General features: G+C 41.5%; 1 protein-coding gene across 2 annotated transcripts in view; it reads left to right on the top strand.

Moving 5' to 3' along the window:
- BRWD3 (bromodomain and WD repeat domain containing 3) overlaps positions 1-18,911 on the top strand; it is a 61,828-nt gene that overhangs the window by 35,240 nt on the left and 7,677 nt on the right. Inside the window, exons 18-38 of one of the 2 annotated variants that reach the window (XM_062007056.1) lie at positions 103-273; positions 2,401-2,584; positions 3,091-3,184; positions 3,807-3,956; positions 4,995-5,071; positions 6,034-6,211; positions 6,805-6,921; positions 7,648-7,755; positions 9,270-9,394; positions 9,627-9,709; positions 10,122-10,233; positions 10,598-10,659; positions 10,750-10,905; positions 11,626-11,746; positions 12,424-12,549; positions 12,638-12,719; positions 14,243-14,299; positions 14,830-14,970; positions 15,235-15,387; positions 17,975-18,138; positions 18,694-18,791. In XM_062007056.1, the coding sequence (XP_061863040.1) occupies positions 103-273; positions 2,401-2,584; positions 3,091-3,184; positions 3,807-3,956; positions 4,995-5,071; positions 6,034-6,211; positions 6,805-6,921; positions 7,648-7,755; positions 9,270-9,394; positions 9,627-9,709; positions 10,122-10,233; positions 10,598-10,659; positions 10,750-10,905; positions 11,626-11,746; positions 12,424-12,549; positions 12,638-12,719; positions 14,243-14,299; positions 14,830-14,970; positions 15,235-15,387; positions 17,975-18,138; positions 18,694-18,791 (2,559 nt within the window). Of the gene's footprint in view, positions 1-102; positions 274-2,400; positions 2,585-3,090; positions 3,185-3,806; positions 3,957-4,994; positions 5,072-6,033; positions 6,212-6,804; positions 6,922-7,647; positions 7,756-9,269; positions 9,395-9,626; positions 9,710-10,121; positions 10,234-10,597; positions 10,660-10,749; positions 10,906-11,625; positions 11,747-12,423; positions 12,550-12,637; positions 12,720-14,242; positions 14,300-14,829; positions 14,971-15,234; positions 15,388-17,974; positions 18,139-18,693; positions 18,792-18,911 lie in introns of those variants that run through there. The other variant, XM_062007057.1, reaches the window with a different exon arrangement.

The raw sequence follows: 18,911 nt of genomic DNA, 5'->3' as shown, positions 1-18,911 counted from the left end.
CTGCAGAGCAGACGATTGGTTGTGCACAATTTTAGTTCAGCAGTGTTTATTAAAGCAGAAATTAGTCACTTTATAAGCATTTGTGGCTTTGTTCTTGTCAAGGTGATGGTGAAGTAGTGGAACAAGTCATCGGGCAGCAAACTAATGACCAGGATGAGAGTATCCTTGATGGAATGATAAGAGAGCTACAGAGGGAACAAGATCTGAGACTCATTAATGAAGGAGAAACTCTTCCAAACCCTCCACTCAATAGATCCCACTCCGTTAATGGAGGTAAATGTCCCTTCATTACCTCTGTGGTTTCTTTTACTAAAGCACAGTAAGATATTCATTGAAAGGTGTTAAGATATGTTCTGAGACCATGTTTTTGAGGATGCTTTTCTCCCTTGTTCTTACACACATTGTCAACCTGTGTGGAGCAGTTGGGCACTAGCAGAGGAATTAGAAGTTGAAGGTGTACATCTGAGGGCACACAATGGTTTAACTGGGCTGTATCTGATTACCTGGAACTACTAGACTGTAATTATTCCTCTTATAAACCTTTCCTTAAAAATAGGTACAAAGTTCACCATGTTGTCTCAGTGTCAGTCGTGGCAGAGATGATACTTTGTACCTCCATAATATCAAGATAGCAGCATGCAATTAGAGAATATCAATGGAATACAGTGCTGTGACAGACTAATGGCAGCAGTAATGCAGCATAAATGCTAAGACTGAGCATCAGTGTTTATAAAATAAACATGTCTGCTCTGTCTTAGTGTTTCCTTAGAAAGCCTGAGATTGTTCTCCTGGTAAGTGTTCTGCCACTGTGATTTTATTTTTAATACACAAAGTGATTAAAAATTTAAACCAGACTCAATCAGATGTGAAGAGCTGACTGTGAGGCAGCTGCCTGAGTGCAGTTGATGTCAGAGAGCAGATGCTGTGGAATTGTGCTGCAGGTCCATCCTGAGCTTTTAAAAAATGTACATCCACTAAGAAATGGGTTCCAGGTTAAATGACTGATTACGTGTGTCTGAATTAGATTTCCTGGCAAAGCTCATTAGGACTGCTGGATTTGCAGTGGCTCATCTTTAAATTCAACAAGTAGTAGGAAAAGCATTAGTGAAAAATGCTGAAAATACACTTTTGCTTTGATGTAAATTGGTATTGTCACAAAGGTGGCACAGAAGCCAGCTAGGACTCACTCTCAAGCAGTCTTTTCTGCCTCCCATGGTAGGTTGAGGTGTGGTGCAATCTTGCTTCTCACTTTGTATGTCTCTGTATTTGTGTGAAAGGGAATTTCCACGTATGACTGATATAGAAATGAAAGTAGTTACCTTACAAAACTTGCCCTGGTAAGTAACTTCGCTGCCTGAGCTGCCCATTTGTGTGAGTATTGAGGAACAGCTGATGTTTAAATAGCTGAATACATCTGTTTGCACAACTGTGAATACATTGTATCTCGTGGTTAACCCTATGGAAATCCTGGTAGTGCATTCCTAAATGATGAGACAGATTAAGGCAATGATGGCACAGATTCAGATATTACCAGCCTTTTTGTCTCACTTTGTTACCTCAAGTGTCTGTTTTCTCCTGGGTATGTTGCACTGCATTGTGGCATCCCAAGCCCAGAGCAGGAGCAGTGCCTGTGGCACACTAGATGAGAATTACAAATTTAGAGCAAATGAAAGTACAACAGAAACCTTAAACCTTGCAGCTGTCTTTTATTTTAGATGTCAACCTCGTCTCTTCTTGTACCATAGAAATTAAGATTTCAGATCCCTTACACACTTGATGGGACTTTAATTTAAAAGTCACTAAAGTTCCTTTGAAACTTTTCTCATCTATTCTTTGCTATGTCTCTAAGATACAGCAAGCCACAGTGCTGTTACAGTAGCATGTGCCTCTCCTGCAGCCCAAGGCCAAGACACACCAGTGTTCATCTGAAGCAAAAGACAAAGCCTCTTCACATAGAATAAGTTTTGGTTATTGCCAAAGTGTTATCTGGGCACAGTCCTTAAGCTTTAAAGTCTCGGTTTTATTGCTGCTTTATAGAAGTGAAGAAAAGTCTTTTTGCTTGGAGTGACCTCATTAATACAAATCCATCAAGGGTGGGTGTGAGGAGACTGGAGCCAGGCTGTCCTCAGTGATGTCCAGTGATAGGACAAGGGGCAACAAGCTGGAACAGAAGAGGTTCCAAAGCAACACAAAGACAAACTTCTTCCCTGTTGAGATGAGGGAGCACTGGCAGGGGCTGCCCAGATGGGCTGTGGAGGTTCCTTCTCTGGAGACATTCCAACCCAGCTGGATGAGTTCCTGTGTGCCCTGCTCTAGGTGGCCCTGCTCTGGCAGGGGGGTTGCACTGGATGAGCTCTCCAGGTCTCTTCCATCCCTTATGACTGTGTGATTCTTCTGTAGCTCTTCGAAGCCCAGGTCTGGATGTTACATCTCCACCAAACGTTGGTCTCCGGAGAAGTGGCCAGATCGAAGGCGTCCGGCAAATGCATCACAACGCTCCCCGGAGCCAGATGGCAACCGAGAGGGATCTGATGGCCTGGAGCAGGAGAGTGGTGGTGAATGAGCTTCCTCCAGGCATCAGCAAGTAAGATGAGAAGTGAGACAGGGAAAAAAAGAGATCGTATACTGTGTAATGAACATTCTATATCCTTTTTACAGGCTTTAAAAAGTGTTTTTTCAGGAACATGTGGGCTTTTCTTTTGACTTGTTCCTTGGAACTTCAGGTACTAGGGTTGGAGTGGTAACCTCGGGAGAGCTGAGGATAGAAACTCCTACTCTTCACAACTGAATCTGTCTCAGTAGCAGTTAAAATACCACATTTTTCTGAGGCTTTATTTAAAAAAAGCACCACAAAAATAGTTGTAATAAATTTCAGTTTACTTGAAAATAATGATGTGTGCTCAACTGACAAGTCTGCTTGCTTACCTTGTGCTGCCAGGAGTGAAGTTGGGGTGGATGCTGCTAGAAGCATTTGTGCACAGATTTCGTATGGCAAGAGGAACCTGAAATATTTTAATGTGTGTATTAATGAGACTGTCAAATTGTATGATGGTTTCTTGACTGGAATGGATGTTTCCTGTGTACAATTAGGGTCCAGGAAGAATGTCGAGCTGCCAAAGGTGAAATTGAAATTAACTTGTACACTGTTGAAAAGAAGAGGAAGCCATCCCACACCTTGCAACGGGTGAGTTAATCCACTGGAAGAGAGAACCTGGGTGTGAAGCAGTTCTGAGCACTGAGCAAAAAGAAAGTCAAAAAACCCCCAAGTAGGTTTCATTCAGTGATGGAGTAGATCAGTGGTAGCAATTGTTTCTCCATCTTCCTTCTGTAACTGCAGTTTGTCTTCATAATCTAATATTCAAATAGCAGTGGTAAGTTGCTATCCTTGAGGCTTCAGTAGTGGGAGGATGCTGGGAGAGGAAAAGAGCAGAGCCACAGCAGGTCTTTGGTTTGTGTTGTGGAAAGCAGGAGGAGCACAGGTGGTGCCACACGTGTTGAGCTTTAACCTGGACCAGAGGCTGCAGGTATTTTTTTAGAGGGAAAAAATATATTTTTCCATAACTTCCTTTCTTAAGGACTGCTGTTTTAAACAGTAGAATTGATATTAGAGCAGGAAACCACACCTGCACGTGCACTGAGGTGAACCACAAGTGTGGGAAAGAAACATTTGCGTTTCTAACTCTAGATTGCCTTCGTGTGGTTTGCAAACGGCATCCAGCCACCTTAACGAGGCAGCTTTGAACTGTCATTCATCACACAATCTCTGAATCTTTTTCCTTTCTGTCCCTCCTGTCCTGTGATAAAAGAATGATTACCAGCCAGGAAGTGGAAGGTCTTTGAGGAGGAACCAGCGGAAGCGCCAGCACGCCTACCAAACGCGCTCCACCATCGAGCACCAGCAGCAGGGAGCCGCGCAGAGCGTGCGCGCACGGGCCGACTCAGACAGCTCCTCCGAGGTCTGACACGCCAAAGCATGCTCTCTGTAGCTTCCCTGCTCACAAGGAGGGTGCTGAGGGCACCAGGGGCTCCAAGTTTCCCCACATAGGAGGAAACACTCAGATCGTTGAGTCTTTTGGATCTGTGGTGTTACTGTAGTGTGTTGATCTTGGGGAGTGAAGGATCCTTTGCCCCCACACCAACACAGTATCCAAAACTAGCTTAAAACAGGTTGGGTATTCTTGGAAATCTGAAAGGGAATAATGGGTACAAGCTGGAACAGAAGAGGTTCCAAAGAAACACAAGGGAAAACTTCTTCCCTGTTGAGTTGAGGGAGCACTGAGAGGGGCTGCCCAGATGGGCTGTGGAGGCTCCTTCTCTGGAGATGTTCAAACACAGCTGGACGAGTTCCTGTGTGCCCTACTCTAGGTGGTGCTGCTCTGGCAGGGGAGTTGCACTGGGTGAGCTTTCAAGGTCCCTTCCAGCCCTTGAGATTCTGTGATTTTCCAGTAAATTTAACTGAGCTGTGTAAAACCACTTGCTATTCTGAACTTTCATACAGCACATGTATTCTAGGTCATGTTTGGTACTTTGATACCATCTACATCTGTAGACTGCTGTTGAAAGAGATTGAGTATTGATATTAATCATTGATATTGGCAAGGGAAGAGCTTAAAATATACCAGAGTATATATAACTTGTTCTCATTAAGGAAACATGCAAAGTGAAAAGAGACTGGACATGGTTACTTTGTCAATGCATTGAATGTACAGAATAGCGATAAAACTGATCACTTGCCACTAAAATTTATTAGTCAAACACTTCAATAAGAACTCACTGCATGGTTCTAGTACCATTAAAACTCACATCTCTTTCTGCAGGATTTATTTAAGCTTATAGTATAACACTAGTTAAGGTACATAAAGAAGTTGTGGACTTGGGTAAAGCTAAGCCAGTCCTTAAATACAAAGATGAGACAGCTCATATAACTTGCTTGCAAAGAAACATGGTACTTTTAAAACATGGCTTCAAAGTGAGACCTTTTGTTTTTAATACAGGAAGATGAGACTGTTGGCACAAGTGATGCGTCCATGGATGATCCTGTGGCCGCCTGGCAAAGTGAAAGCAGTTCCAGGTGGCTTTACTGTTCTCTTAATTGTTAATGTTTGTTGATTATAGAATTGAAGTGAGACAGTTGATGTCATTATACTGTGAGTAGAGGTCTGTACAGATGTGTTACACCTTATGACAGATGGAGGCGAAGTGTTCAGCACACTCAGGTGGCTTAAAATGGTAACCAACAAGATTTGTGGAGTCTGGGAACAGACAAGTGCTTTTACCTGTGAGTGACTGAGTAACTGTAGAAGTTTTTTTAACAGTCTTTAACAGAAAAACAGTGTGAAAATGCTGAATTCTGAAGCCTGGCTTCATGGAGCATTTTATATTGTGGGCTTTTGTGCCTTTTTTGGGTTTTTTGGCAAAGTCATAAAGACCATTTGTAAGAAATTATTGTCTTTAAATAAGAGCTGCATGGAAAGATCCACACCAGTTAGTCATCTGCAGTAGAAATGTTGCTAGAAGTGCATACGTATCTCCTGCTCATACTCCATTGTTTCCTGATGGTTCTGTTGTCAGTATACATTTGTGTGCAGCTTCTGCAGTCTCCGTTCTCTCTGCTATGCCTTTATGGCTGGAAGGGCTGTGAGCTAACATAAATACTCTGTGTGTGTGTGTTATTTGGATGTTAAGGAAGTCAGAACTGTGTTTTTAGAAGAATGCTCTGGTTTCCTAAATCCTTCATGCATTTTGTGCAGTGACTTACAAAGGCAGTTTATGAACCAGTGAGAGTATAAGTGTGAAAATACACATCAACCATAACAAGAGTTTTCCCATCAGTTTGCAATTGATAAAATAACCTGCTGAGATACACAAATTACAGGGCACTTATCCTGAAATCCTCATGAGAATGAATTTTGGTGCTAATCCTGACAGCTGTTCCATGTTATCAGAAGAGCAGGTTAAACGTTTAGACATTTCACTCCATTGCATGAAAACTAAAGTGCTGTTTTCTTTCTCACAACTTTTTATTACTTACAGTGATTCATCCAGTGACTATTCTGACTGGACAGCAGATGCTGGAATTAATCTCCAGCCTCCAAAGAGACAAACCCGGCAGGCAGCTCGGAAAATCTGTAGTAGTTCTGAAGATGAAAACATGAAGGGAACAAAAGGACTGGAGCCAAAACGAAGGAAACTTAAACAGCCTAGGAAAAAGGTGACCATTTTTCAGTTTTCAGTCTTTTTTGCTTGATGAATATACTTTTGAGTGGTTGTTTTCAAAGTAAAACTTCTCAGAGACAAGTCTGTAGTAATCAAGAGCCTTTAGGGAGCTCAGTAACTGGAGTACCAGTGGTACTAGACTAATTTGGGATTCTTTTGTTGCTGTGTGATGTGGGTGTACTGCCAGGTTTCATGCAAGTAGTTCTCCATTGCAGGTTTTCTCCCAGATTTATTCTCTTCATCGCCGTTAGATTTACTCCAGCATGGTTTTGTTGTACAGTTGTAATGCATCTGTATTACATTTATATTGCTTTTTTCCTGATATCTTCTAAAGACAATGTGCAGACTACTTCTAAAGAAATACAATCTTTTTATTAACATTTAAATCTTCTCTTATATTGACCATGTCATATTCCCTGCTGTTCAGTTGGGGTTTTTGGAAGGTTGGCATTCTGGCATTTGCTTTGCCCTTGTATCTAGCTATCTTATATCTACTATATATCAAGTAAGTGCCACATGATCAGTTCTTCAGATGTTCTACCATAAGAATGAAAGCTTTCATTCTGAATGGAATGTGATCTCTTTAAGAAACCAAGTGGACTGCTCTCAATGGAAGGGGAGCCCAGTGAGGAGTGGCTTGCCCCGCAGTGGATCTTGGATACCATACCCCGCCGCTCACCTTTCGTCCCACAAATGGGAGATGAGGTAACAGGGGCAGCAGTTCTGAGATGCCCACCTAGGCTGAGAAGCTTGTTTTGATCAGGATTGTTATACCTAGCCATCTTTTCTGTGAATTGTGCTCAAGATCGGCTGAGGCTTTATAGCTCTCTTTGTTATTCCCAGGCAATCAGTTGGTTACACATAGCTGTCCAGTGTCTTTTTCTGCATGCATGTAACTTATGAGTAGCAGGAGTAATTGATTGTGCATCTTCAGAGAAACCTGCATGCTTCTTAATGAAGTAATGCAAAGAAGCTGGAGCACAAAAAGTTCCATTTAAACATAAGAAAAAACTATTTTACTGTGATGTGAGGGAGCCCTGGCCCAGGCTGCCCAGGGAGGGTGTGGAGGCTCCTTCCTTGCAGGTCTTCAAAACCCACCTGGACACGTTCCTGTGTGACCTGATCTAGGTGGGACCTGCTTGGCAGGGATTTTGAACTGGATGATCTCTAAAGGTCCCTTCTAACCCTCACCATTCTATGATTCTACAATCCCAAGTTTGAAGGCACACAGAGGTGCCACTTTAGGGGATGGTATAAGTATTTGAAGGAGAAGAGTGCTTCATCATGAAGTAAACAAGTGTGCAGTATGTTCTGAAAGGGATGATATCAACCTGATGTGTTCACAGACATTTTAGAAGAGACAGCAAGACAAGTGTCAGTAAAATGTGGGGTTTTTTTCTTCAATTTCCTTTTTTTACCTTGTCTTTTAAGATCATATACTTCAGGCAAGGCCATGAAGCTTACGTGCGGGCAGTAAGGAAAGCAAAGATTTACAGTATTAACATGCAAAAGCAACCATGGAACAAAATGGAACTCAGGGTAAGCTGAAGCAATACTTCCGAGTGCTGAATGTCTCTGTAATGTGAAATTGATATTAACAAATCAGTATGAAAAATAGGAAGAAATTAGGACTTCAAAATGTTAATTTTAAAATTGGAAGTCTTAAAGTCAGCGTTTCCATTAACACAAAGCCCTTACATCTGTTTGGATCCTGGTAATAGGAAGCCAGAGAGATGTTAAAGAATCAGAAAGTTTAACTGGTGTGGTATTCTTGCCTGATAGGTTAAAACAATGTAGAACTAGTAAGTAAAAAAGTAGTCAGAGTTGAGAGTAGTTAAGCACTGGAACAGGTGAGAGCATGAAATCTCTGCCTTTGGAGACGTCTTGAAGCTCAACAGGAGGAGCTTGATATGAATTTGGCCATTAGCCCTGCAATAAGCAGGAGTTTGAACTTGATTCTCAGGGATCACTTTCAACCTAAATTATTTTATGACTCTGGTGAGTGTTATTCTCAACACCAATTCATTCAGAACCCACCACTCAGAAGCTGTTGATAGTTCTCCACAGCACAGCACTCCACAGTGACCTGAACATCAAGGTTCTATGTATTGTTTTGCATAAGAAGTACATCATTGTGGTGGAAAGACCTAAATGTATGCACAAGCTCTGTTAAACAGCAGATCTAATGAAGCATATCATTGTGCATGCTCTTAAATTCTTGGAAGGGCAAGACAGCATCTTGTATTTATTTTTACAAAAGCTAAGTAATTGCTGGAGCAGACCTTAGGTTTACATAATGATGTTGATTTTTCTTATCCATTTGCTTTGAACCACCGAGTCCCTTAACACTTAATTCACAGTGTTGCCCTATCTTTTTCAACTTTACTCAGATTCCATATCAAGACAACAGCACATACAAGAGCTGATATTAGTGTATGTGTGTATGCCAGTGGCTTTATTAGGGAAAATAATTGTTTTACTGGAAAAATAGCCAGTTACTAGTCCCAAGTATTGAGTGATTCCAGCTGTAATCTTCAAAGGCATCATCAGTTTATAAGGAAAAGGAAATAGCATTTCAGTTAGGATAGAGATCTTACCACCACCTGGTGTTTGGCAGGACATGAACATAAAGACTGTTGTTGAATTTCCTCTTTAAGAGGGAGAATTTCCATTGATTTCCCCTGGATGTTGCTGTGGAGGGATGAGAGGCCCCCGGGTTTGGTCAGCTACAACCTTTGATGCTGTCAGGGTGGTTAAAAGCAGAGTGGGTACGTTCCTTAGAACCTTATTACACAAGTTAGTTAATTTGTAAGTATACTGTTCACAAATCTACCAAGGGAATGAGCATCTTTTGTCTTTCATTTGTTTTTATTTTCAAGGTGAGTGTGAGTGATTTTTTTTTGCTGTTTGGAAAAGAAAACTTAGGGCTGAGATCACCTGGACTGTAAAGAGGAAACATAGCTGGGTTTTGTTAACATGTTTGATACTTTAATGTAGATGGCTTTGTTGTTAGCAAGTTCAAATAATGCTGTTCCCTGATCACTGATGAATAGGAACAAGAATTTGTGAAGACTGTAGGAATTAAATATGAAGTTGGGCCTCCCACGCTCTGCTGCTTGAAGCTTGCATTCCTTGATCCAATCACGGGCAAAATGACAGGAGAATCATTTTCCATAAAGTAAGTGGCTGAAATGCTGACGACATTCTTCAAGAGATCTTTTTTTGCAGTTCAGAAGCTTCCCTCCCTGCTTGCTTTTTTCCTCTTGCAAAGCATGATGGCATTAATTAGTTATTACACCAAACTTGAAACCCAAGTGCGTGAAGTTTTCTCTTTGGAGCCTGTGTCTGGATTGTACATATTGAACTATGTTCATGGGTAACAGAAGCAATTTTTTCTCTGTTTCCTGAAGGTACCACGATATGCCAGATGTTATTGACTTCCTTGTGCTGCATCAGTTTTATAATGAAGCCAAAGAAAGGAACTGGCAAATAGGTGACTACATTTTTCCACTTCCATATGGTTTGCAACATTTCTGCAGCTGTTTAATAGGGCACAGCATGTATTACATGATGTAAAGGACTATACCACAGGAGATATTATAGACATCATTGGAAACTCTGTTTGATGTTTGCTGCAATTCCTGTAGCAGGAAAAAAAAAGGAGAAATGAAAGGAACTGTTATGAGGAAGAATCTACTGTTACAGTGTGATTTGAGGCACAGAGGCAGCTGTGACTAAATACTAAATGTGGAAGTGTTCCTTTAGGGGAAGGGCTTCATTCCTGTAGTGCAGAACGTAAGAGCTGAAGTAGTGCATTTATGAAAGCTGAAGTTGATTGTCTAAAGAGGAGTATTTAACAGTTATTTATGTTGTTCTTTTGCTGAATGCAATCTTATTCCTCCTAGGGGATAGATTTCGCAGTATAATAGATGATGCTTGGTGGTTTGGAACAGTGGAGAGTCAGCAGCCTTTCCAGGCAGAGTATCCTGATAGCTCCTTCCAGTGCTACTGTGTTCAGTAAGTATTTACACAGCTGTAGGGTATCACATGTGTTTGCATGCTCTGGATCCTTTACACACAATTCAATTGTGTGCCTCAAGAACTAGGATCCCTTTTTCCTTTTAAGTATAGAATCAGCCACTTTGTCTCATTTCTTTAATTATGAGCTTATTCATAAAATAATGCCTCTGGAGTAAACAAGATTACAGTGAGTGGAGTGAACATACAGGAGGTAGAAGAGAATAATAAGGAGTTGGAAAGTAGCTACTGACATGTCTTGTTTCTAACAGGCATGATCTTTTAGCTTTAAATCTGGAGAGAAAAGGTGTGTTGTTATATTGAGCTCAGACTTATGCATTTGAATGCATTCTTTTTTTAATAGCTGGGACAATAATGAAAGAGAGAGGATGAGTCCATGGGACATGGAGCCAATTCCAGAAGGAAGTAAGTGTGTGCTGAATTCACATCTATATGCAAAGTTAATACTTCCTTGCCACTGCTAGTACTTACTGTGGTTGAATTCTTCATATTTAGCTGCTTACCCAGAGGAGGTTGGTGCTGGAGTTCCCGTGACTCCAGATGAGCTGACAGCTCTTCTCTACAAACCCCAGGAAGGAGAATGGGGCGCCCATTCCAGAGATGAAGAATGCGAACGAGTGATCCGAGGGATTGAGCAGCTTCTTTCCCTTGGTATGTTTAGAGAGAAAAGGTGGAAGAATTAATAGTATTGATGGGATGGCACATGACTGAGGAATAGGGAGGGTGGAGTGGTGGGAGTTGGTGCAGAGTATTTGAAATGTGCATAAGTGTATCATTGGAAAGAGCTTTTTAGATTTTGTAAGGCATCCTTTTCAGTTATACTCCCTTTTTTCTGAGCCTTGACCTGCTTCCTCACAAGTTAAAGGGGATTCTCAGTGGGTCATACCTAAATATGAATGACCAAAGCATTGATTTAACCCTCTCAAAAACCAACCAACAAGTCCTCACCAAACACTGTCACTAATAAATATCTTGTAACTAGTGTGTTGCTGTTTAATCACATGCTATGATTTAAATTCTGTCCTATGTTTGTACCCAGGACATGTCTGTATTATTAGTTTGTTGCTTGTTGTAGTATTCCTGTTGTAAGTACATACACAGTGTTGCTTTTTAGCAGCAGGATTGGCTGCTGGCACACAAATCTCAGATGTGATACTTAAACAAAAACTACTTTTCCAAGAGTAGTAAACAGATGGTGCAAGAGGAAGGATCCCACCCTTTGGTAGTGGCATACCCAGCTTAGGTCTGTTTGGCTTTTGCTGACTTCTTAGAAAGAAAATCCAGAAGCATTGTAAGAAGTCTTATTAACTTTTAACTTCCCTACTGGTATCTTCTGAGGCATCTAAATTATTATGATCTTCTGTCTTTCAGACATTTCTAATCCCTTTGCTGTTCCAGTGGACCTTAGTGCCTATCCCATGTATTGCACTGTTGTTGCTTATCCAACTGACCTCACCACGATCAGGAGGAGACTTGAAAACAGGTTTTATAGGTCAGTTGGATTTGTATTTGTTTGTCATCTACATTTGCTATAGCCCCATGGAGGACAATATGTTTAGCTGAATACTGTGTAGTGCCACTTCAGCAATGTATTTCTTTGATGAGCCAACAGCATAAGATGAGATTCTATTTGGCATTGGGCAAAGTAAGTGAGTCTTCCTGAGTTAATGATTTCTTTTGGCTACATTGTCAGGGAAAAGCTGCCATAGGTGGATCTGAAGTGTCTTTTTGTTTACCATACAGAACTTTGCTTTCTCTAGGCAGAGTGTATTTCCTTCAGCTATACCTCTGCAGCCTTTGAACTGGATGCTTTGCTTCTACTGCAGTTGCCAGAAGTGGGCTAAACAGGGCTGTAAACTGGGAATCTCAGTTTTCCAGTTAACTTGGAGATCAGTAATGTCCTTGCTTTTTGTAATCCATCTGAGGACCACTTTATCTCTAAGGCTTTCTCTAAGAGGGAGCAGTCAGCAGTCATCTTCAGACGGTTTGTTTCCTCCTTTCATTCCGTTCATTGCTGGTTTGAAGAGCAACATCTTTCTTTCCACAAAAATCCATCACATCTCCTGGATCTGAGTTACCTGCTTCTTGTTTTTCCTGACAAATGCTACTGAGCTCAGAGGCAAAATAATGTAACCCCTTCCTCTCCATCCCTTTTGCCTTTGTTTGTAGGAGAATCTCTGCCCTGATGTGGGAGGTGCGCTACATTGAACACAATGCCAGGACTTTCAACGAGCCAGACAGTCCTATAGTCAAAGCAGCCAAAATTGTAACGGATGTCTTGCTTCGCTTCATTGGGTAGGCATGATTTCTGCTTTACAGACCTGACATCTTGAGTTTCTGAGAGGGTTGATTATATGTTTTGTCTTCTGCTATTGTCCTGCAGGGATCAGAGTTGTACTGATATATTAGAAATATATAACAAGGTGAAAGCAGAAGACCTAAGCAGTACTGATGAAGAGGAGGAGGTGAGACCATTAAGTCTGAACGTGAGAACTTCTTGTCTTTTTAAATTCAGCACTTGGAAGAAATTTGAGCAAAGGTTTTGTTGAGTTTTTATTTTATGAGTAGCTGCACTGAGTTTTTGAGATGAACCTGTTTGGGCCATTTGTGTTGCTCACCTGGGGCTATAAGTTCCCTTAAGTAAAAATGGTTCCTGGAACTGCCTGTCTTTAATCTTCTCTCAGTACATGACGTTTTATTGCGTGAGGAAGTCTTAGTAAGCAGGGGAGGTAGAAGCTGGAGCTGTTACTCAGTCTGCTGAACCAGAAGGGCAACAGCTCAGCTATTGTCAGCCAGGCCACAGAGCTGCTTTTCTTATGTAATTCTGTGTCATTTCCCAGCAGCTGTACCATGGAGTCAAACAACAGGTTAGATACCACTTCCTTCCTTCAACTTTTTCTCTCTCCTTACACCTTCTCCCTTCCGTGGTTTGGAAACAGAGACGTGCAGTAGTTCCTGTTCCAAAGTGACCTGTTATAACCAAAGTCCCTTGGTTTTGTTTTACTTTTTCATGTGTTGCTTTGAAATGTGAGCTAGAGTTAAGATTTAGTTAGGAAGTTTCTTCCCTCCTCCCTTCTCCAAGACATATTCCACAGCTCCAGTTTTGAAATAGTTCATTTCAAGCTGGTGCTGCTTGAACACCTGTGTGCTTATGGCTGGTGCTAATGGCTTGGGCTTGTGTTGAAATCTATGCTACAGGGTAATCATTTCATTACTTTTATACAACTGAAGATCCAGTAACAGCATGCAACAGGCTATTAAGAGAGCATTTTACAGAAAGTGAGGGGTTACCATGAGTTAAACAGCAGACCCTCCTTTCCCAACTCCACTTTCTTGTGTCAGTTGTGAATCTCATCTGTTCCATGTCAAGCCATGGTTAGACATGTTCAAAATAGCCACTATATTGCCTTCCTTTCCCTGTGTCCTTTCAGAGAGCTGGTTTATAACGTGTTTTGATTTATAAGATGTTTTAAAATAAGAAAGAAATTACTTTCAGAGTCTTTGTAGAAACTTTCCTGGTCTCTCAAAATGATTTGTTTTCAATCACTAGTGGAAAACTGTGTACAAAGGGAAGTATGGTGTAATTTCTGAATCCAGATTCTGAAAAGACTTATTACATACACTTGATCTAAGCAAGGCACCACTTGAAACCTGAATAAACTCAGTACAGCTGCTCAGACATGAACATTCAGGTGGGGGAATATGACTCTACAAGACTGGGACTTTGAGTCTTAAGGACTGAAAGTAAGCCATTGGTATTTATCACATGCTTATGTATCACTTTTATGGAAGCAAACTTGGAAAAGAGGTGGAGCAGCTTATCCACCTAGTTTTTGTTTGTTTGTTTCTAAGTTATGGAAATCCTTGTTTGAAACTAGTTGCTGTTTTGCTGAGTAGTTTGAAATTGTGTCTATTATTGCTGCCTGTGTGGTGTTAAACCCTTCTCTGAGGGTGCATGCAAGTGTGTAACCATGACCTTTGCCTTTAGGTGGCAGAAGTAGATGTAGATTCAGACGCTCCAGGAACTTCCTCGGGAAAAAGACGAGTAAGTAAACATTTCTGCATGGTCTGGCTTGTGAAGGGAGATAGACCAGTTACTGAAACACTCATTTAGGTCTGGAGGGGCTCAAATTTGTCATAGCCAATGGTCAGTAGGACTAAGTGTGTGAATTGAGTTGCACGTGTATGTTGGTGTTGGCAGAGGAGGGAAGTTATTGGGCAGGAAAGTTACTTAATTACTGAAGAGTCTTTCTTTTTTTCTAATTTGACTTGAAAGTTAGCTAGAACAGATTCAGTTTTCAGTCAAATTTGGATGAAAGCTGATGAGCAAAGCAAGGCTGGTCTGAAATGCTGGCTACCTCATGGATGGGAGGGCTTATATATGACTAGAAAAGACACATTTGTACAAGTTGCATTCTGCATATTGCTGTGCCAGCAGCTCTGCTTTAATCTTACTGCAATTCTGGTTTTAATTGTGTAAACCTGCTTTGAGTCAGAACACTGGTAAATTAATAGGAACTTCAAGTGAAGAGTTTGGATATTGTGGAAAGCTGTGATACATCTGTTTCTCTGCAGGTGAGACGACGAGTGAAAAGGCAGCCCGTGAAAGCAAGTCCTGATGCTTGGAAGGAACAGTGCAAGCAGTTATTAAACCTGATTTATGAAAGAGAGGACTCTGAGCCTTTTAGGCAGCCAGTTGATCTCTTCTCCTATCCTGTAAGTAAAACTCTCATGTCCAAAATGAAACAAGCCTATTATTCATCCTTTGGCAAAGCATCCACGCCAGGCATGTTTCTGGCCTCTCCCTCCCTGAGCTGGAACGTGCTGTGTTCTATGCACTCAAGTTTTCAGAGAGCTATCTGCAGTAATCCTCAAGTAGAAAGAACTGGTTGAGAGCCACTGTTGTAGATGAACACTTAGGTGTGTTTACTGCTGTAGGACTTGGCTGAGCCTGTATTGTTTTCTTGTGTGTTTTTACAGGATTATCGAGATATTGTAGACACTCCTATGGACTTCAGCACTGTGAAAGAAACCTTGGAAGCAGGAAACTACACCAGTCCCTTGGAATTCTACAAAGATATTCGTTTAATATTCTGCAACTCTAAAGCTTACACTCCTAATAAAAAGTCTCGAGTAAGTCATACATTTTAATGCCTTCTTTACAAAGACCCTGCCTCTGCAGTGATGCACTGCATGAAATAAGATCTGTATCTGAAGAGCAAAGTGCTGCATTGTGAAATAGAAGTAAGAAATGTATGTCAGCTCTGGGGCCTGTGGTTAGAAACTTGCCTTGTTCTGCTCACATAGATCACTTCTGAATTTCATTATCAGCTGAACCTTCTGAACTTAGAGCTGCTGAGAAATTATCTGGTTACTGCTGCAACTACTTCCTTGAGTATTTGTAGCAGAAAACTGAACAGCAGTTGTCAATCTACTGTTAATGCAAGAATTGTGCAAGGTTTCTACTAACCAGAGGAAATGAGAGCATTCTGATAGTTAACTTCTGTCTAGTTTACTTAGTATACTTGGCAAGACTTTTGTAGTGTTGCCCGTGTTTCTCGGGTGCTAATCTGGCTTTTCTCTGTGTGCAGGAATAGGAATCTAATGAGGCAGAAAAAATATGTTGTGTTGGAGCCTTAAACAACATAGGGCAAAAAGGAAAGGGGAGATCAAAATGATAGAATATAAACATTTCTATATGAGCTAGGTAAAAGGACTCTTAAGTGTGTGAGTGCTGATGTAAACATGGCTGTGTTTAGTATGTGTTCCTCTGCAGTATGTTGCCTGATGGCTTTTCCTAAGCTACCAAATATCAAATGATTCTAAACCTTCTAAATGTTTTAATGATACATAGTTCATGTTCAAAAAATGACAAGTTGGCATGAGGACACAGGTGCAGTTTTTGCCACTGTTGATGCAAACCAGAACCTGAGTGGTGTTGATGTCTTTGTAATATAAAAGTAAATGAAATTTTGACTGTGTTTCCAGACACAGAACTGTAATGAAAAGCTGCATCTTCAAGAAGATGCTTAAGTTGGGACAAAATCTCATCTCTTGAGGTGTGTGATTTAGCACAGATGAGAGTACTGGTCACAAAGTTGTCTTGCGTAGGAACAGGAGCACTTACAGATTATCGAGGAGTGTATGCCATTTGGGACTAGACTGAGATACTATTACTTAAAGCCAGATAATACATAGAATTGAATACTACTGCCAGATTTTTATGTGGCACCTAATATGGTGTGACACAGGATTTTATTACCCTGGGCACTGTCAGGCCGGAGGAGGAGCGGAGTGTGCTGCAAAGAGCTTTCAGTGCGTGTGGACATGCCGCTGGCTGGGAGGAAGCAGGAGACTGTGTGACCTTACCCATCAACTGAGGAATAAAACAGACCTAGCTCCTCAGTGGAATAACAGCTGCTGTGTTTTGTGTGAGCAGGGTGATGAGAGTAAGCTCAAAATAGGGTGATGCTGTGGGAGAGGGGAACTCCAGCCAAGCGTTAGCGAGTGTGAGTGAAAACATGAAGTTGCTGTTGATGAAGGTAGATTGAACCCTTGATGTTGAGTAAGGGCTGAAAGGTGGGCTGTGGATAAGCTCTGAAGATAAAGACTGGTAACTTTTGCTGGCTTTAATAGAGGGGAAATCAGTAGAGAACTGCAAGAAGAGAAGTGACTTGAGGGTGTTTTATGTGTGCTTGACGTCAGAGTGATCTTGGTGAGTTACTTGCTGCTGCACACTCCCTGGGAACTTCCCGGTGTATTAATAACTGAACAGCTTGTGAGTCAACTCCCAAATTACTTTAATGGAGTGGCCCATCAATATCCATTTGCTTAAATGATGTGAAATGCCTCAGCGAGGTGATCCTTGCTGGAAGGCTGGGGCACACAGCCCAGCCTTCTACCGCTGCAGCTTCATCCTCTGCCAGACATGTGCCTATGTCCTGGGATCTTCCAGCCCATTTTAGCATGTTTGCAATAGCAGCCTGAACAGAGGCAGAAAGGGCAGGGTGCTACAGCCCAGAGCTAAGGAAAGAGAGGATGTTAAAATATAAGGCTCTGGGCAAAAATTAAGTTGTATGAATGTAAAGAAAACTCCGTATTGAAGAGATCCTCTCTTCAGGTAGACTGTCAGAGGTGGGAAGAGGCCCAAGTGTAACATCTTCTTGATGGTGTTTACACAATTCTCAGAAGACTGGCCGCTGCAGAAGGGTATGAGGATGAGGATCAAGACCTTTGTTTTATGCAGAGTTTGAACTGTTAGTTTATCATGAGTCAAACACATCCAAGGCAAAACCTTGAACAGAAGCAAACACAGTCTGAAATATGGAGAAATATGGATTTGTGAATGAGGCTACACAAAGGCAAGCCTGGAAAGAGGAGAGGAGAATGCTCCAAGGATTTTGTCATCTGTTCTACAGAAATTAGGAATGAGGACACTTTAGTTGGCAAAGGAGGCTGTATTTCAGTCATCCAGATACTCATCTTCCTTTAACTCTGTGAATATTTTGTGCTGTGAAGAATTAAATTGTTCTATGAAAAACCACTGTTGTAAGAACACACATGTGCCATGGAGGAAGCTACCAGGGAACCAGCCCATGGTGGAATGTCACCATGTGTTTTCCTGGGAGCTACAAAGGCTGGCTGGGCATCTTTGGGTTGCTTTTTGTCTTTTCTGATCTATCCAACTCCTGATAAGTATGACCATGCTTTCCCCCTCCAGATTTACAGCATGACACTTCGACTCTCTGCCTTATTTGAAAATCATATGAAAAATATCATCTCTGAGTACAAGTCAGCAGTGCAATGTCAGAAGAGGAAAAGGCCACGGTACCGAAAGCGGCTGAGGAGCAGCAGCAGTTCACCCTCAACTAGCAGAGCATCCAGGTAATGGAATGACAGGGAGATGTGCTGGCACTGCCAGCTGAGATGAGAGTGGTGGATCTGCCCTGGTGAATAATCAGTCACAGTATTGCTGATTTCCTCATGCAGTTGCTTGCTTGGGTGATAAACTCACGAGCTCAAATCCCCTGCTCAGTCTGTGGTTTGTGCACAATTCTGGTGAGTGAAAAGAGTATGAGATGAGAAGTGTTCCCTCTGGAGGAAATGGAGGACAAGGTTTCTTTCTGCTGTTGTTTAGTAACTGTTAAAAAAAGTTCTGTGCAACACTCTTCTGATTTCTGGATGATACATTATCCAAGTAAATCAAATATTTGTTTAAAGAGGTGAGATAAAATTCTTTCAAACTCATGTGTCCTTCACCAGACAATGATATTGGAACTATTTTTAGTGTTGCTACACCTGTGCAAGCACTGAGAAAAAAGAGATCACTTGCTTTATGCTTTGGATGCAAAAAGAAACCCAGAGCACCTTGCAGGGGAAATGGCTTTTCTGGTTTTGGTACTAACAGTTTTATCTCTTTGGGATATTTTGTGTCTTCAGCCCAAAAGGGAAACAGAAGCAAATGAAGACTCAACCTAAACCCAACCAGAATACCTCACTGCCTTTGACTAGGACTAGTTCTTCAGTTTCATCTCACGGTGAGGAGGCATTTTCTAACATGCATCTTTTCTCTTGCAACAAGTCACATTCAGATTGAAGCTTTTGTTCATGAGACCCACACAAAACCCTCTTGTTGAAAGAGCAGGTAGCAAGGCCAA

This window comes from Colius striatus, chromosome 13 (genome assembly GCF_028858725.1).
Source record: "Colius striatus isolate bColStr4 chromosome 13, bColStr4.1.hap1, whole genome shotgun sequence".
NCBI classification, from domain to species: domain Eukaryota; kingdom Metazoa; phylum Chordata; class Aves; order Coliiformes; family Coliidae; genus Colius; species Colius striatus.
The sequence above is the reverse complement of the archived record's forward strand: the minus strand, read 5'-3'. Positions and strand labels throughout refer to the sequence as shown.